We start from the raw sequence: 18,353 nt of genomic DNA, 5'->3' as shown, positions 1-18,353 counted from the left end.
CGACGACCGCGGGCACGCGCCGGCGCGCTCCATGATCAATAGCGGCCGTCGCCGCGCCCGGGAGCCGCTGGTGCGCCGACCGAGCGACGGACGACGGGAGCAGGCGGCGACGCACAGCGGCGTGGAGCGGCGCTCGGTGCACCGCCGTCTCAGTCCAGAGCCGACGCGTCCAGACACCGAGGCCCGCGAGCCCGCGCTGTGGAGCACGCACGTCCGCGGCAGCAGATGAGCGCAGAGCTGGGACGATGTGGTCGACAGGGCGGTGTCGGAAGAGTTTTCGAGCGTCTGCAGTGTTCAGTGCGCTCGCAGTGGGGACAGTACAGTCTCAGAAAGCCACGAAGCCGGAAGATGGACTGCACACTTACGTCCTGGACAGGCAAGATAGTTGGGCGGATCTTCCAACAGCCTCCAACGCCGCACCAGTGCTCCTGTGGATATTGACAAGGTCAGATGAGTTGTGCCATGGCCCAAGCCAGGTCAGGCGTCTAACGCAGCCACCAGGGGAGAATCGTCGGCCCAGCACGAGCCACTGTCTCGATAACACTGACATCACGTCTCATCTGGGTACAGATGAAGTGTTTGTGGCTTGATGTGACGTAAAAGTGACGCGGCTGGGCAGGCTTATCACACTCGAGACGCGTCAGTATCTGGCCAGCCATCAGGGTCGTAAATCAGTTGCATCGCCCACCAAACACCGATACCAGGCAAGCCCGTGAGATGTGATACTCGTAAGCAATTTAGTGAATGGGAATCTATGACATGAAACAGGTTCAGATAACGACATAGGCATCTACGACATAGGCATCTAAAGGTAAAAAAGGATATTTTATTTTACTATGGGTTTATCTCAATTGTATGCTTATTGATAAGAGAAAGGGTTGACTTCACATTGTTCCATCCTTGGGGCATGTTTCAAAAGCACGCTATAGTGAAAACTCACGACTTTTTACGTCTAACGCTAGCCCTCGGTAGTGTCGACACAGCACCGTTAACACAACACAGATATCAATCCTGGTTATTTTTTAGTCCAAATTACGTTGCCAAGGCTTCGTAACAACACTGCGCTCCTTTCGTGCAGTCACGACCACCATCGTCATGGCGACTGTACGCATCTCTATTGGCGCGAGTTAAAGGATGCTTGCGACTGTCCCAACGGGTAACAGCCTGTTACCGACAAATTGGTTGGCTGAACTTTGAACCAGTGTGTCAAATGGACCATGTGATACTCCCATTTCCTAAAGCCAAAATGCGCCTCTAAAAGGGCCACTGCGATAAATGCCAGTGGGGCGTAACTAGAGCGATAGTATAAGGCTTCATTGAACTCCCTGGATGATAGCTTTGGGTCTGCATATATTTTTGTTATTGTCTTAACAGTGTGTTTCAGGTTTTTGTTTTTATATTTTTTATTTTTTTTTAACAGTTTTTGTCTTAACAGTGTGTTTCAGGTTTTAGTAGCATTGCATTTGTAGCAATGTACACAAACATTGTGACACATATGTGTGCTGCAAACATTACAGATTGCACACATTGGAAAACCAAACCAAATGGAGTGTGTTACTTTCATAGTGGTAAGTAAGGAGTCAAATAAGGATTCTCTAGCAGGGTTTAAGTCAAATTTAAATCTGAGCTTTTCCAAAGGAATTTGAGAAAACTGGTATCTCTCACCAAATCATATCTGTCTGATATAACAATGGGTAAAAGTATGAAAACAGTGGGATGCTTCCTTTACCAGTTATATATGGGTCATAACAGTCGGTATTGCACCCATATAATACGGTATATTCATGAGTTGGCTTTCAAAGCTGTGCAATGGTGGCTAGACTTTTACCTTGTTTCATAGCTTGTCCCAATCATTGACATGCAGCTAATTTTATACAAGAAATAGCTGGGATATTTAGAATGAGGGGCTCACAAAATAGAAAAGGAAACATCATTTACATGTAACATTTATGCATTACTCAAACCTTCACATCTCAGGGTCTTAGAATAACCTATCAAAGGATGAAACTTAGCACACATGGATTGATCAGGAGCTAAGTTGGGATTTTTTATTATTTTTCTCAACTGCTACAAATTGATCCTGTCCATATAAAATTAAAGATTAAGCTAGACCTATCCTTATTTCCCATCTAGGCCTTGTTCTAAAGCAAAATGATGAGGGGCCCTGTACCTCCCACATCCAAACTAATCAGTCAAATATTTGATACCTATGTGAAGTGAATCCTCACGAACATGCCCCAGGGCTCAAACCATGGATAAGATGGCAGTTTTTTAATCGCATGAGAAATACAAGCAATGTGAGAATTTTATTTCAATACAAGTATAAAGGTACACACAAAAATTTATCATAACCCAAATCTCAAGCAGCTGATTAACCTAAATAATCTGACATGATTGGCAAAATCATTTTGGAAATGCTTCATTTTGACATTGTGGGAGTCTTTCTTTGCATTTATAGAGAGAATAATGTATTCATACCTATGAAACAAAAATCAATTTCAGACATGGCAACTGAATCAAACTAACCATTTAACAGTAAATGATAATTAAACATGACTTTAACCATACTCACTGTGAATTCTGGAGCCTGACCTATTATATGTATGAGTAAACACGAATGGAAGAGCAGTGGCATAGCTAGAATTATACTGAAAACTAAAAAAATGAGCTCTGAATGTTTTCAAATGCTAATAACAGGTGTGAGCAAGTTATACACATAGGTATATTTATCTTTAAAACTGTGCCACCAAAAATGCATGTGTATACAAGCACACATGCAAACACAGCATTCAAAAACAGAGATGAAACAAATATCTCAACCATATCAAATTGAAGGCATCGCACACATCACCTGAAGTTGAAAGTAAAGTTTTTGGATGTGACAGGGAAACAACTTATGACCCTACTTACTACTGAACTGACATTCACCTTTGAACATACATCTTACCTCGATGAGATCCGACTGAATGATGCGTTTTATTCCAAACAAAAAAAGAGCTAGGCAACACACACACTTTTCATACCACGGCCCCACATCACCCCTCCCACAACAATGTTGTTTACAACTCTAACCAAACGCCACCAAATCTGCCATTCCGCCCATTGGAACCGGCAACGTAAGCAAGCAGAACTGTTTTTGTAGTTCGTCGCATAATCGTCATATATGTCTTCAATGAATGTTGTGGAATTATTATAGGTTGTTGACCCTAGGTAATCAGTTTTTTACCTTGTTCGATTTTAATAATATTTAATGCTTGAGTTGCATTTTGACCACTCTACAGTTGTTTTCTTTGAATGGCAAAAACATCAGTCTTTTTGCATTATACTGACCTAGGCACGTGATTAAAAAAGCACTTGGCCTTTCCTAAGCAGCTATCGTAGTCATTTCGAGGGTTTACTTGTATGTTGTGTACTGTTGTGTGTTGGGCGTGTTTTTGGTTCGCAGGCTTGTTGGATATCTGGTAATTATTATACCAGATATTGGTTAATGTATGTTGCTTGGGGAGAATTTGCGCGCCCGGGACAGGGCTCCAAGAGCTCGGGTTGTAAGAGCGGTGGACTGTCCAGGATTTAACATTGATCCCAGGCGTGAAGTTTCCTTTTCATTTTGAGGGGGACTGGAGCCCTCCAGCTCTGAAACTCAGAGGAAAGTGGGCCAAATCCAATGGAAACTCTGTTCGTCGGGGTGTCTTATAGCGAGTTGCGATATTTTTCAGTGTTCAGCCCTTCCCCCCCCCCTTCCCACACCCAATCAGTTTACAAGACTACGCCGCGATTGTGCCGTTCAAGCTCGCGCCGGCAAACATGGGTGTGGCTTTGCATGTAAGGGAGTGTTGCGCACAGCTCACTCCCCGTCCTAATTTTCAGTTCCCTCCCCCCCCCCCCGCTCACATACATGCCAGCCCAAAAGCTAAAAGCAATACGTTGGGGGGGGGGGCGAGCTTGGAATGTTTCCTGTCCGCCCCGACCTCCGTTACAAGTATGTCTCCTTCCCCTCCCCCTCCATTTCTCTGACTAGGTTCTAGCTGACTATGAGCTTCAATATTCGCAGCTGAGGCGTTACGAATTTCGCCAATGGTTTTCAGCGCCGGACACGAATGTTGATCCGTCCAATCCCTTTCCCTTTCCGGCGTCTCTTTATTCAGGTCATACCTTCGCCATGCCCTGAATACCTTAAAGTAATAGTCTGTAAATATCCTGGAAGAGATTTAATGGTATTTGTGCCATTTGTGCGCAGTGTGTGACTAATCAGCGATGAAGTATGACACTCTGGGACAAAAATTCACTTCAAACGGATTATTTGCACTAGCTCATGACAGGGCTTTATCCAATCCCGCCGTGGTGGGAGCGGAAGGTTGAGCAAAGAGCGGGTGGGTACCAAGCGTACACCATGTGCATGAGGAGTGCATCAGGCGCCTTCTTCTGCAGAGCTGTGGCGACATGGGGAAGAAGAAAAAGAAGCACGCCGCGGAGGCCGCGGAGGGAGCGCCTCCAGCTGCCGCTCGCCCGCAGGCCCCGCCACAGGCTCCGCCACAGGGTCCGCCGCAGGGCCCGCCGCAGGGCCCGCCGCAGGGCCCGCCGCAGGGGCCTCCACAAGGCCCACCGCAGGGACCACCACGGGGACCACCGCAGGGTCCGCCACGGGGCCCGCCCGGCCGCCGCCAGAGGGCTGGTTTCGACGAATCTACCCCTACCGGGTGAGTAGTCGCGACGAGCCATGCTGCTGCGCGTGTGTCGCACTGCTGCAGGCCCTGCTGCTGCGCGTGTGTTGTACTGCTGCAGGCCCTGCTGCTGCGCATGTGTCGCACTGCTGCAGGCCCTGTTGCTGCGCGTGTGTCGTACTGCGGCGGGGCATGCTGCTGCGCGTGTGTCGTGCTGCTGCAGGCCCTGCTGTTGCGCGTGTGTCGCACTGCTGCAGACCCTGCTGCTGCGCGTGTGTCGTACTGCGGCAGGGCATGCTGCTGCGCGTGTGTCGTACCGCTGCAGACCCTGCTGCTGCGCGTGTGGCGCACTACTGCAGGCCCTGCTGCTGCACGTATGTCGCACTGCGGCGGGGCATGCTCGTTCTCTTCTGTTCGTTAGTGCCTCCATGGTGTCACATTGCTTTAGCCCGCCATGCAGCACCCATCGGTCTTTTTACCACCGTCCTTAGCCAGCCCACATCGTCGTCGTGGGATGCCTGTGGATGTGTTTAAATGGCATTTGTCATAGGGGCATGAGTCCGTTAAATTGTCTGACTGGCACACTGTGGTTCAGCAAGACTGGAGCCAGAGAGATTGAGGTGCCCGCTAGTCATCCAGCGCCCAAGTTTGGGCGCAGTCATGCGGTTTGCCAAATGTAGGTGCTTATAGGCTGTTGGGCACGGCACGCGCCTACGTATCTCAATTTTGGAGGCTCGTGCATCCTGCGTGGAGGCTTATGCGCTACATCACTTTTGCTCACGTGGGCCACTTCAGCTTAGGGGTACTCCCTAGATATCGATAGAAGATGTTTCCTACGTTGGCTTCTTTCCCGCTGACGAGCCAGAGATTGTTACTCGGGGCCCACAGGTTCCAAACCTTTCATTGCCAACCATCCAGTTATGTCTTCTCGTGATGAGTTTGATTGCATGACCTTTTTAATTACTGTTAACGCTGCAAAGCTCAAACGGACAAAAAGTGCCCAAGCCGGTTCAATCCTGCTTATGTAACGCGATGTGGCGAACGCGTTTTATCGTCACCGTGAAACGGTGCGTGATGGGAGCCGGGACGGGAGCGGCCGGTGGCGCTGCCGTCGTGCCGGAGCCGGGACTTGACAGTGCGCATGGGAGCCGGTGCGGGAGCGGCCGGCGATGCCGCCGCCGTGTCGGGGCCGGGACATGACAGTGCGCACGAGAGCCGGGATGGGAGCGGCCGGTGGTGCTGCCGCCGTGTCGGAGCCGGGACCTGACAGTGCGCACGAGATCCGGGACGGGATCTGCCGCTGGTGATGCCGCTGTGCTTGAGCCGAGCCCTGACATTGCGCACGAGAGCCGGGACGGGAGCTGCCGCTGGTGCTGCCGCTGTGTCGGAACCGAGCCCTAACATTGCGTGTGCCCCAGCTCGGTGGACAGTAAGACGGAACTGCAGCCGCGTCTCACCACCTGGGACGATGACGACGCGGCCGACATCCCCATGATCCCGGACCTGGACGAGGTGCAGGAGGAGGACCTGACGCTACAGGTGGCGCCTGCTCCCACGTAAGCGTGCCCCCCCCCCCCCCCTCTGCAAACAACTTGGTCAATGAAATGTCAAATGTTTTTGTGCCACACGTGTATTTGCTCCAATCAATTTCGTTGCTTTTCTCACACAGATCACGGGAGGCCCCATCCAGATCACAGAAGGTTATCCCGAAACATCCAGATCGTTGCTCCGCAGTTTTTGCCGTTATGTGATGGATGCAGTGGCAGCGGGACTGGAGTTGCGCAGAAGGCCTCATCTGGTTTGCGGGAAACCCCATTGCACCTCTCGAAACACGTGCAGGTGCTGCTGCCAAATTAACACAATGCTACAACGTCGTCATGCGTCTGTCACCTTCAGAGCGCCTGTCAACCGCGTGGCCACGATGCAAGAACTGAACGCGGACCTGGAGAAGAAGCCGGCGTTCATGACGCTGGACGAGGTGGACCTTCAGCTGCTGACACGCTGTCTGCAGGAGGCTCGCGACGTGGCCGAGGTCAGCTGCTGTGCAGCAGCTGGCGGCTGCCATAGTTGGCGCTCGGCCGGCGCGACCGCAGCTGTCGTTGGCTGTTCGTGCAGCATTACCATAGAACAGACCAGTGTTCCAGTGGGGAGGGGAGGGGGAGGCGGGAGCGCTGCAGGGGCGCATCTAGCATGGGGCCTACACCACAGATAACGTGCTCGCGAAATGTTATTGAAAAGCCTCGCATTCGCAACTGTTGCTAAGGAATCACGTTGTCGGGTATTTCGTCAGGATTTCGTGAAACTTTCTCCAAACAACGTATTCGTAGCTTGTTTTCGATGCTGTTCTGACGCAGCACTATTCCCAATGACCGGCCGCAGGCGCTTAGCTCGGCCATGACCAGGCGCTTAGTTCGGCCAGAGGCCCCCTCTGCACCCGTCAGCGGTCTGCGGTGAGCGGGGTCTTCCTGCCCTGTGCCGAGGTGTGCCCCCCGCGTCTGCTGACCGTCTGGTGGCCGGCCTGCTTCTTGGTGTCGGTCCGTGGGAGTATGACGGGCTCCTGGTCCTCTCGTCCGTAGGAGCGTGACGGGCCCCTGGTCCTCTCGTCCGTGGGAGTATGACGCGCCCCTGGTCCTCTCGTCCGTGGGAGAGTGGCGCGTCTGTGGTCCTCTCGTCCGTGGGGGTGTGATGCGCCCCTGGTCCTCTCGTCCGTAGGTGCGTGACGCGCCCCTGGTCCTCTCGTCCGTGGGGGTGTGATGCGCCCCTGGTCCTCTCGTCCGTAGGAGCGTGACGGGCCCCTGGTCCTCTCGTCCGTAGGTGCGTGACGCGCCCCTGGTCCTCTCGTCCGTGAGGGTGTGACGCGTCCCCTGTCCTCTCGTCCGTGAGGGTTTGACTCGCCCCTGATCCTCTCGTCCGTGAGGGTGTGACGCGCCCCTGGTCCTCTCGTCCGTGGGAGAGTGACGCGCCCCTGGTCCTCTCGTCCGTGAGGGTGTGACGCGCCCCTGGTCCTCTCGTCCGTGGGAGAGTGGCGCGTCCCTGGTCCTCTCGTCCGTGAGGGTATGACGCGTCCCTGGTCCTCTCGTCCGTGAGGGTGTGACGCGCCCCTGGTCCTCTCGTCCGTAGGTGCGTGACGTGCTCCTGGTCCTCTCGTCCGTGAGGGTGTGACGCGCCCCTGGTCCTCTCGTCCGTAGGAGTATGACGGGCCCCTGGTCCTCTCGTCCGTGAGGGCGTGACGCGCTCCCTGACCTCTCCGCAGCCGGACAAGCCCTGGGTGTGGGACGTGCTCTTCACGGAGATCATGTCGGAGGTGCAGGACGAGATCGCCCTGGACGCCACCAGCGCCGACCCCACGCCCCAGGTCAGACGCCGCTCGCGGTGACCCACTGGGCGCTGCCGACCCTAGCTGCTCAGCATATCCGGCGCGCTTTGTCACGGCTTCTGCTGCGATCGGACTAAAACAAAATGTGCTGGCTCGCTGCTGTGATAAAAGGCTTATGTTCACTCGGGCAGGGTTGCGTAGCAATCTGTGACGGCTGGGACTTACTCGAGAGACCAGCAGTGTACGGGGGGGGGGGGGGGGGCTGAGTGAGCGCCCGCAGCACCGCAGACTGACTGGTGTCCTGCTCCTGCGGCCCGTTGATTTTGCTGTTGATGTCTTTCCCCTTGTTGTATGTATAGATCGTGAGTATGCATGTACATGTCCAACGTACTTAATACGTGTAGACTGGATCGACACGGTCCCGGCAGACGCCGATAAAATGCGGTTAAGTTGATGGTGTCTGTTACAATATGAACCACAACAATGAGCACCCAGAATCGCCGTTTTTGTATGATCTACACCGTGTTCCGTATTCCGTGTTCCAGCCTAGCGCTACTGGCCTGAACAAAAAGTCTTCGACGAGCACCAAGTCCGGCTCACGAACCGAGGTAACGTGCCGTACGCTAGGCAGCCCGGCGGTCGGCCGTCAACCCGCGCCCTCGACCGCCGCTCCGGGACATTGTTGAAGGGGCGCATGTAGCTGCTACTAGGCGGTTCACCAGCGGGGTCCTGTTTTGTCCGTCAGGTGAACACAGCATGGGTCGACAGTGCCGACTGCCGTGTTGTACCCACGATTGCCATAGCTACGGGCATCGGCTCGGCGGCTTCCTGCCACGCGGAATGATTCACGCCAGATGTTGGAAAGTTGGATCAGATAGCCATCAACAAACAAACAAAACAAAACAAAAAACGAGCCCGGCGTTGCGGTCTCCGAGGTTCGCACGGCGTCTGGCCTCCGCCCCCCCCCCCCCCCCCCCTCGACTAATACTAGGTGGTGGCCAAAGGGCGGACGAAAACGATGACGCATCTGAAAGTAGATTTGAACGCTTTACGACATAAATGCGTTGAGAAGACTGTCTGAGCGAACTTTCCCCTGTACCATATTAAGATGGACAATAAAAACAAGTTGGTATTGACAACACCGCGAAATGGCGCTGGGAGCTGGTGGTGGGTCTGGAAAAGTAAAGGTAACATCTCTATTCTCGTGTTGCTGTAGCCGTTAGGCTATTCAGAGGCCAGCCTCGAAATTTTGCTGGTGGTATGTACGTCCCAGTCCCATAAAAGAACGATGCGAATCAGCTTCGAAAGATTCGAAAGCATTATTTCACATCGGTTGTACTCGCGCACCTGGCGCCCAACGCCTGGCGTTATCTGCAGCGGCCAGCGCCTTTGGCTTTGGTGGAAACCGCAACCGCAGCCCATCATTATTCTTGCTCCTAGGATAGTGAGCGCGGGCCCAAAGCTTATTGTGTAATTTGCTTCACCAGTTGATTCTGCAAGAGGATTGACGTCCTTGGTCAAACATGTGGGTTGGCCATTTTTCGGTGGACTGCGTCTCGATTCATCAGATTGAACGCTTATTAAATCCGTCTCTGTTTCCGGGCCAGAGACGAACTTGTTTTTAGGTTGCCCGATTCTGTTGTCGCTATTATTTTGGTGATATGCGTCCTGGTGCTTTGACGTTTTGAACAATATATGCATATTTATGGGTTTATTTTTTCAAGAACAATGTTTCCAGATCGATGTGCTAGAATCGAAGTAGCTCTTAAAACCCAAATTAAAGCTCTGAAAATATAAATTGCCTTCAACATGCAGTGCGAAAATCCGACCAAGTTTCCAATTTGTCTTCAATACTGTCGGAATCCTTGAATACTGCGGTGCCGCTGCGTGGTTGATGTAAGCTACCGATCACTTACAGCGATTGTGATTCATCTGCCTCTTGACTTAGGTGCTTTCCTCTTGGGAGCGGTGCTGTGGGCTGGGGTCAAGTACTGTGATGGCGGATCCGTGGCGTGTGACGGTCATTAAGCTTCGGCCACACGGGTATAGTTTCGCAAAACAAATTTGGGGCGCTGAGCAGGAAAATGGAAACTGAAAACCTGCTTCAAAAATACGCTAAAAAGGCTTCCCTGGATTGGACCTATTTTCTTCTCAAAGTTAGAAAGATAGAGTATCCCCAGCTGAATAGGAAACAACGTTCGTGCTCCAATGCGTTTCCTCGCCCTATCTCGGCGGGAAATGCTGTCGACATCATTGCCATTTTGTTGGGCCCGGATGGTCGAGCCGGGTGTCGGCAATTGACGTAGGTTGGATTTGACGTGACTTTAGACGCTGTTGGACGTCCATGTTTTCGGAAATATGGAGAGTAAGTTGGTGTGCGTAACTATGAAGGACTGCCAGGGAAACCTTCGGCAGGTAGACGCAAGACGTGCTTCAGCCCGCAACGCACTCTGCGATAGATATATTCGAAATGTCTAGTGTTTTGCTCATCATTGTCAGACGGTTACCACAAGCGGCTTAGTCGCGGGCGTCGATTGTCAGGTTTCCGTAGCCATTTCATTGAATATTCACGTCCAAATGGAGGTCAGCACACTTCAAGCCTTCTTCCGAGCATAGCGGCTAGTAAATTCGTCACATTTTTGCGTGCTTATATTCTACCGGTTTATTTTAACTCCCAGCTAATACATCGGAACAGAATAACACAACGAAAGCAGCTTGTTGCAGTCCATAAAACTTGAAAAGGCGCTAAATGATGTCAAAGCACCCAGGCAGTGATACAAAACTTTACCAGAAATAACGATACATATTAATTGTACAATTAAAACATGCGGATTGCAGCAAAATCAGAATGCGTCAGTAGATATGTTATGAATGTGAAGTTCTAGTTTGACCTGCCCTCTTTCTTTGTTCCTCTTACCTGTGGAGTAATATTAGAAACCTTTAGAATTTATGTAATTTTAGGCCTTCACTTTAAGTGTTCTGCATGCGCATCGTGACGCTTTAGAAGGTTCGGGGGGGGGGGGCATATTCACCATTGGGGGCCAAATTGGACGGGGTGAATTGTGTGTTCCACCCGAAGGAATGCAGATCAGTACTCGTGCGCCCCCCCCCCCCCCTCCCCCTCCCCAATTGATTAATGGGTCTCCTTTGATGGGTGCACCTGTTCGGAAACCGCGCATGGGTCAACGTACTCGCGTTTGGCTCATAGGTCCATACGGCACACCGGCCAGCGTGACCCCTGCGCGAGCGCGCGTCTCAAGAGCCGGTCTGTGGCTTGTTGCAGCAGCAGCAGCAGCAGCAGCAGCAGCAGCAGCAACCGCCGCCGCCGGCCGCTGAGCTGAGGAAGAGGTCGTCGACGGGTGCCGGGTCGGCCTCAAAGACACAGGTGCGGCGTGGCCAGCAGCCGTCCTTTACAGCGTGACGACGCGGCGCTGGCTTTCTCCTGGCGTCAGACGCCGCGCTGTGACGGCCTTGCATCTGACCGCTTCCAGGGTGGTGCCCAGCTCTCAGGGGAGGAAAGCCCGTCCCGCTTATCTGGCAGAGCCATGCTGGATATACCGTGTATTATAAAGTCTTGCCATTTTATAATGAGATATGTATTCACCCCTTGCGCTAGCTCGTCTTGTTTCTGCTCAGTTTCCTGACTTGACAAGGTGCATTGGAGCTGGTCCGCCGTCGTCTGATTTTTCTGTCTCGAATTCAGCTGCGTTCAGGCCGTGGATGACACGACGTGTGAGTTAACACCGGCTGTTGTTGGGTGCGATCCAGGCTGCTGCTCCTGCTGAGCCGGCTTAACCCACGGATCGCCACACTGCGCTGGGGCGCCAGGCCAGCATCGTCTCCGGGAGGACCGTACCTGTCTCTCTGAGACGCGCGTCCAGGGTGCTTCCGGCTGTGACCACCGCCGGCCTCGTCTTGTGCTCCCCCCCCCCCCCCCCCCACACACACACACACTCAGTGCGTGTCTGGACCCTTCGCGGTGACGCTCCATAGGCCGCCTTTCCCTGAACCGGTGGAAGACACTGCTCCCATGCGGTTCAGCCCTGGTACTGTCTGGCAATTGCCGAAACGGGTACGACTCATCGAAGGAGTGACAGGGTGGTGGGAAGTGTCGACCTGGGACAGTTCTGGTCGTAGCAGTGGTACATCAGTACGAGCAAATGGCATTGTTCGCCTTTGCTAAGTGCACAGATGTGACCGCCGCAGCGTTTTGTTTTCGTTATCTCACGTTGGAACTCAACTCGTTTGGGTGAATGGGATGCAGTGTGATTGGTAGCATCTGCGTGGAATCCTGCTAGCCTGGGGTAATTGAGGACCGCCTTGCTCACAAATCAATTGGAATATATTTTTTTACAAACGAGGTGCGATTGTGAGGTTCTGTGAAAGCAGTAGCGGTGTTACAGTCTGCCCCATGATTCCAGCACTGGAGCTGGACGTTCCCGTAGAGAAACACAGACAGGCTGTCGTTCTACCCAAAGGTCTTTTACCATAAATGCTCGATAAGGCTTACAACGGCCGCCGCCTAAATATACAAAAGTGCGTCACGTGCGTGCGCGCATGAACGTGGCCATCTGCCTTGTCCCCCATTCTTCACTGCGTGCTGTTGCGGAAAGGACTGAGCATAATATCTTCGATCTGAAACAAAAATCATGTCTATCACTTCTCAAAAGTCCATGCAAAATTTCAGTTGTCGAATGGTAAAGTTCTTTTTGTATGTGACCCCACCAGAGCTATGCTGTAGAAATGCATGCCTGCTGCTCATTTCGGTTCCCTATCGATATCCGATATTCAACTGCGTCACACGCTTAGGCGAGTGTTGTATCATATAGCCTGGAAAAGTTATGTACGGTTGTTCTCGGGAGATGAGGCAAATTGTGTGTGCATTACACGATTACCCGAACTTCCACATAATGTATGCCGCTCAAATTCGCTCAAACGCCGTGCACTCGTAGCTGTCGAATCATGAACGAAGGCGCCGGCCGTCCTCGGTCCCTGGCTTTCGACGCTTCGTACGAGGCCGGCGATGACGTACCTGGACAGACTTAGGAGCGGACATGATATAGACGACAGCGTCGGCGACAACGCTCGGGTCCATTCCCACTTCCATCAACTTTCAGGCCTCTTGCTTGTCGGCGAACATGCGGTTGGCAATGTCCGTGTTCACAAGGCCGGGCGAGATTTGCTGAAAATGCATGATACCAATCATAACCTCATTTCTGCGCGGATGTAGGGGAATGTAATAGTCCTAAACCGTGAGATTTCCGTCTGTAGCTTTTTAGGCATTTGAATAAGGGTTTCCAGTGACTTCTAGCCATTCTTTCAACGTACGCAAAATGGCATGGCCCTGGAGTGGTCACTAGCAGCGCTTGACCATCTTTCATTTAGGCTCTTCACAAATTGTAAATCAGCCGTCGATGTAGAATGGATCACTTTCTTCAAGCAAGTTAACGTGGCTTATGTGTGTTCGAGTGATGTTCTATAACGCGTGTGAATGGTGCGAAGACGTCAGGTGGTAAGTTTGCCTCGCGTTAGCTAAACTTTCAATATACTGGGGACAGGATTTTGGTCTTGGAATTTTCTCAAGTCTTGACTCAGACTTCCAGAAGGCCCTGTGTCGATTCCTTGTAATGCGCAGGAGGTTTGCCTGTTATGATACTTTAAATCACGCTGCGATGCGTATTCGATGGTTTTGAGGCCAGTGCCTCGTCATGTGGCAGTCACACGATTTTGATTTAATGTACTTGAAGGTTATAATTGGCCAAAGATTTGGTAGCTTTCGAAGTATTTTACAACCGTTCGCGCCCTAGTTCTTATTGGGGTGAGAGCTTCAACACGTGCTCGGGGGGGTCAAATTGCCCCCCGAAGGTTTTCCGGAATGGTTTCCGAACGGCGCGGCGTAGCCGCGCCAAATTTTGCGTAGCTCTAGACAATTGAATAGCAGATCGTTTGGCATAACAAATTTAGATGTAGCTTGCAAAGTCGCTGACCTGTGGCAGGTCAAAGTCAGGCCATGGTTTCAGCGAAGGCATTTTCTAGGGAATCCTTCAATCTGATCCAACAACGGAGTGTTAGACGAAGTCATACATCTCTGGGACGCTTTCTTAGGCAACACAACAGTTGAATGAGCAAATTACATTGACCTAAGGTCAGGTATGAAGGTCACACCCAGGTCAAAACCAACCTGTTTTGTTACTCTAGGGCTTGCTGTATGGGATAGTTTCTGGTGCTCATTTCGAGTTTATTGATAGCAGAAACCGCATTATACATCTTCCACGGACTTCTTAGAGGTCATAATAGATCATTGACCTAAAATGACCCTGGTCAACATTTTGTTTTAGGAACATACTGCCTAGCGTAATCTTTGTCGCTTAGTCAAATGCAAAACTCAAAGCAATCTTGTATGATTTTGGTCAGCTTGGCCTCAAAAAGGTCGAACAAGGTCACTGACCTTGAATGAGAATGTGACCTTTTGCTTAGCAACGACTATCTATGTTCTGGGGCGCTTTGGAGACCAACCTGGAACTTGACCTTGGTTGACCTGTTTGACCGGAAGGTCATGACCTAGGAACCTGAAACTTTGGCCTCAGTGAGTTCGCGTGCAGATTAAGACATTCTGTAAACTTGATGTCTCTAGCTTTCTAAGTTCCTGAGATTTCAGAGGGGCAAATTGACCCCCACCCGCACCCGAGCGAAGGGTGTCTAGCCGGCCACCTGGGCGCGTGTTAAGTAATAACTGAGACATGGCATTTGCGTGACATTACCTTCCCAATTGTACTCACAGATGTCACCCTTGCACTGCCGTTCGTTTGCTCTAAAGTGGCAAACGCTTACCTCAGAGAGGAGCGCTCGTTGGAGATAGCTGGTGGGCCGACCCACTCATAAGATACGATTATTACGGGGTTGACTGATCCGGGTGTCATCCCCAGCCCAGCCGTCGCATCCGCATAGGAATGGCGTCAGTCACGAACGGAACTATGCGGTGTCTTGCAAGGCGTAAGAGAGTGATTACAGGTTCTGATGCGTCATACAGGCTTACCCAGAGGGATTCGATAATAACCGCGTCTCCTTGGCATCAACCAGCGAGTAAAGCTGGACGAAACTTCGTAGTCGAAGTTTCCTTTTACAGGTTAATCTGCCAATCCAACCACCTACCATCCCGTAATCTCCCGTGCTTGTGTTGTGTTTTGTCAGATATAATGTATCACACGTCATCTTGACACATGCAACGGCAGCGTACTAGGGTCAGAGTGCGAATATGAAAACCGCAGCGACAGATGCATCATGGTGGCCCGGGTACGTACCGCGACCCTGATCCGCATCTTCTTAGCAGCCACCTCCTGGCGCAGGCTCTCCGTCAGCGCAGTCACGGCGCACTTGGTCGCCGTGCAGAAGTGGAGATCGGGCCAGTCGTCCACGCAGTGTCCGGCGCGGCTGCAGATGTTGATCACCTGGGCCTCGCTAACTTCGCAGGCGGCCATGTTGTTGACGGCCAGCTGAGCGCAGTGCGCGAGCGCCAGCACGTTGACGTCCAGCATGGCGCGCCATTTCTCCGCCGAACCATCCAGCAGCCAGCGGCCGAAGTTGAGGCCGGCATTGTTGATCAAGACATCCACGCCGCCGAACTGTTGCTCGATGGTGCGGAACATAGCGTCGACTTGGTCCAGCTGGCTGAGATCGCAGCGCATGGCCGTCAAGGAGCTGGCGCAGCCCTGCAGCTCGGCGGCCATCTCCTGCAACGGTCAGACCGGAGCACACCCCGTCATCGGAACCTGCCCGTCACATGGCCCGAGTGAAGACCACCTCGCTCGCTGGTGCAGACAGCGCCGGCGCCTTCACACACCTCTGAACGACACATGACCGACTCCTAAATTAGATTGTAAAGGAATTCGAAGCCACTGGAAAAGTCTTACCCTTAATAATTTCTCGAACAAATGTGTACCAGTTGCAAAAAGATAACTTATCAACCCCACCAACTGCAGAAAGGCATATGATCACAGTTTTGTCATATCATGTTGACATACTGTGCAAATGTATGTCAGAAATATTGTGTTGCAATGTGGAGATGCGATAGCTTGCAAGTTCCAGGCATTTCATGTGAGCCATGGCGAGGGCGACAATGTCTTGCAGATTGAAGAGCGGATGGCTGCCAGAACATTTAATCATTCTTCGGTATTTTTACGGGAATAACACCATTACCGGGTACATCACGAATTATCTACGGTACCTTCGCATTTCCCTGCATCTGCACGTCACCAAAGCAAGTTCATGAAACACCCACAGTGTGCACGCAACGGCTAGCCAATCAAGTGCGATGCAGGAGATGCATGGATTGGGAGGACATTGAGAGCCTTGATTCGCTTGTGCCAACCTTGAGCATAAATTATGTTAGTCTTGAATCTCCGTGGAACTCATCGAACGACAAACTTGTCGTGATTTCAGTAAACTGCATAACAACCTAAACAAATACAGCAGACGAAAATATTGCTCTGGGTAGTAGTGACTTTGTGCTACAACGACATTATGCAGAAATGGCAGTGCTGCTATCACGTCAGATGTGGCAAGCAGATCAACATCTGACAAAGGGAGAGTATCCATTAAGAAAAGACACATGCTACTGGCTTTGCACATTGTGAGTTTTTCGGATATCTAGTAATATACTAGGAGCTGGTCAAAAGGAAAATAGCAGGCGGTCATTGAATGTTATGGAAATATTCCAGCTTATATAGCTCCCAAATGTATTTCAGTGATTTTCAGACATCTCCTTTTCACCCGTCCCTCCTGGCACACATGTCGAATGTTTGTTATTGGGCGTGAGAATCCAGAATTTGAAAAGGAGGCGTCATACTGTGAGCATTAGATGACGATATCCGAACTTTCCACGCAGCGGCGCAACCAGAATTGCGACGAGGGTTACCATGATTTGCAGCGTGGCGATTTTTTACGAGCTAGTCTCAGCCTCATTGACAGTCTCTACGCACTGCGAACGAACTTACAGACCACCACAAACGATGAAATGGACAAATGCCTGGCGCCTCAATGAGCTATCCCTTTTAGTTTACCCTGGTGTTTGCCTGCGAGCTATCGCTCTTTTTTGCCCTGGTGTTTGCCCTGGTGTTTGCCTGTGAGCTATCGCTCTTAGTTTGCCCTGGTGTTTACCTGTGAGCTACCGCTCTTAGTTTGCCCTAGTGTTGGCCTGTGAGCTACTGCTCTTAGTTTGCCCTGGTGTTTGCTTGTGAGCTACCGCTCTTAGTTTGCCCTGGTGTCCTAAACAGTCGTTCAGCCGCAAACTGTAATATCCGTCTATCTATATAGATATATATAATATCTAAACTGGCTGTCCGCTAGTCTTGCTGCTAAATCACTTCAAATTTGAACCAAATTTGAACCATTTGAACAAAAAATTGTAGTTAGAAGTGCGGTGGTAAAAACTGCGCTCGAGCCTGAGGAGGCAGCTAAAGCCCAAGGTGAGCCCTTTTAGGACATAGGAACCGGGGGAGGGGTGACAGTGAGACAGCTCACCCTCCCCCTCCCCGATTTGAAGGGCCTGTGGATGGCCCATCCTGCTGTGTTAGGGGTGAATGAAATGCTAGGTGCTAAAAAAAAGAAATGCTAGGTTAAGGGTATTATGAACTGCAAAGGAATTATGTAAGCCTTTAAAACTCCATTTTGACCTGTAGAGGGCCCATTATGACGTTTAGAGGACTCAGTGTCAGAGCTGTATAAGATTCAATATCGACTGTAGTTCTCATAATTCTGGTCTGTATAGCCCTGATTCTGACTTGTTGAAGGGTCATTACCGACTGTGGAGGGTCCATTCTGGCATGCGCAGGGGCCTATTTAGGCTTGTAGAGGGTTCACTTTTGGCTGTAAAGCGCTGATTCTGGCCCGTAGAGAAGTCATTATTAGCAGTGAAGGGCCCATCCTGGCCTGCAAAGGCCTCATTCTGACCAGTGGAGGGCCCATTATTGACTGCGGAGAGCCCCCTCTGGCCTGTACGTGGTCACGCACACGCACATGCACGAGCGAACGCACGCGCGCGCGCTCGTGTACACACAGACGCGCAAACGCACACGAACACGCACACGCGCACCCACACACACGCACGCGCATGCACACACGCAAATGCGCACCCACGCACCCACAACCTCGTGTTCACACACATGCTCACGCACACGCGCATGCACACGCCGATAGAAACGTCCACACATGTTTTTCATTTTTACTGTGCTGCACGCGCGTTAGAACCCTCTTGGGCTCATTATGTTATGCTTAGTGATGAAGGAGCGCTATCGTGGCTCCGATGGGCCGGAAAGCCCGTGCTGTCGACCCCGTCGGTCATGAATGCAGGGTCCGCGCATCCATGCCAGAGACCACCC

At 51.6% G+C, this 18,353-nt stretch overlaps 1 protein-coding gene across 1 annotated transcript; it reads left to right on the top strand.

The window, feature by feature from the left end:
- The first annotated feature begins 3,804 nt into the window (after nt 1–3,804).
- Nucleotides 3,805–11,917, top strand: LOC119107187 (intraflagellar transport protein 43 homolog A-like). The gene is made up of 8 exons (XM_037230579.1): nt 3,805–3,822; nt 4,537–4,697; nt 6,080–6,217; nt 6,558–6,693; nt 7,915–8,016; nt 8,523–8,585; nt 11,261–11,362; nt 11,746–11,917. Exons 1-8 carry the CDS (start codon nt 3,805–3,807, stop codon nt 11,770–11,772), a joined length of 747 nt encoding a protein of 248 aa, XP_037086474.1. The 3' UTR covers nt 11,773–11,917.
- Nucleotides 11,918–18,353: the final 6,436 nt, after the last annotated feature.

Source organism: Pollicipes pollicipes, unplaced genomic scaffold, assembly GCF_011947565.3.
Source record: "Pollicipes pollicipes isolate AB1234 unplaced genomic scaffold, Ppol_2.1 Scaffold_2555;HRSCAF=2994_pilon_pilon_pilon, whole genome shotgun sequence".
NCBI lineage: Eukaryota > Metazoa > Arthropoda > Thecostraca > Pollicipedomorpha > Pollicipedidae > Pollicipes > Pollicipes pollicipes.
Note: the sequence above shows the minus strand (reverse complement) of the source record. Positions and strands in the feature narration are given on the sequence as shown.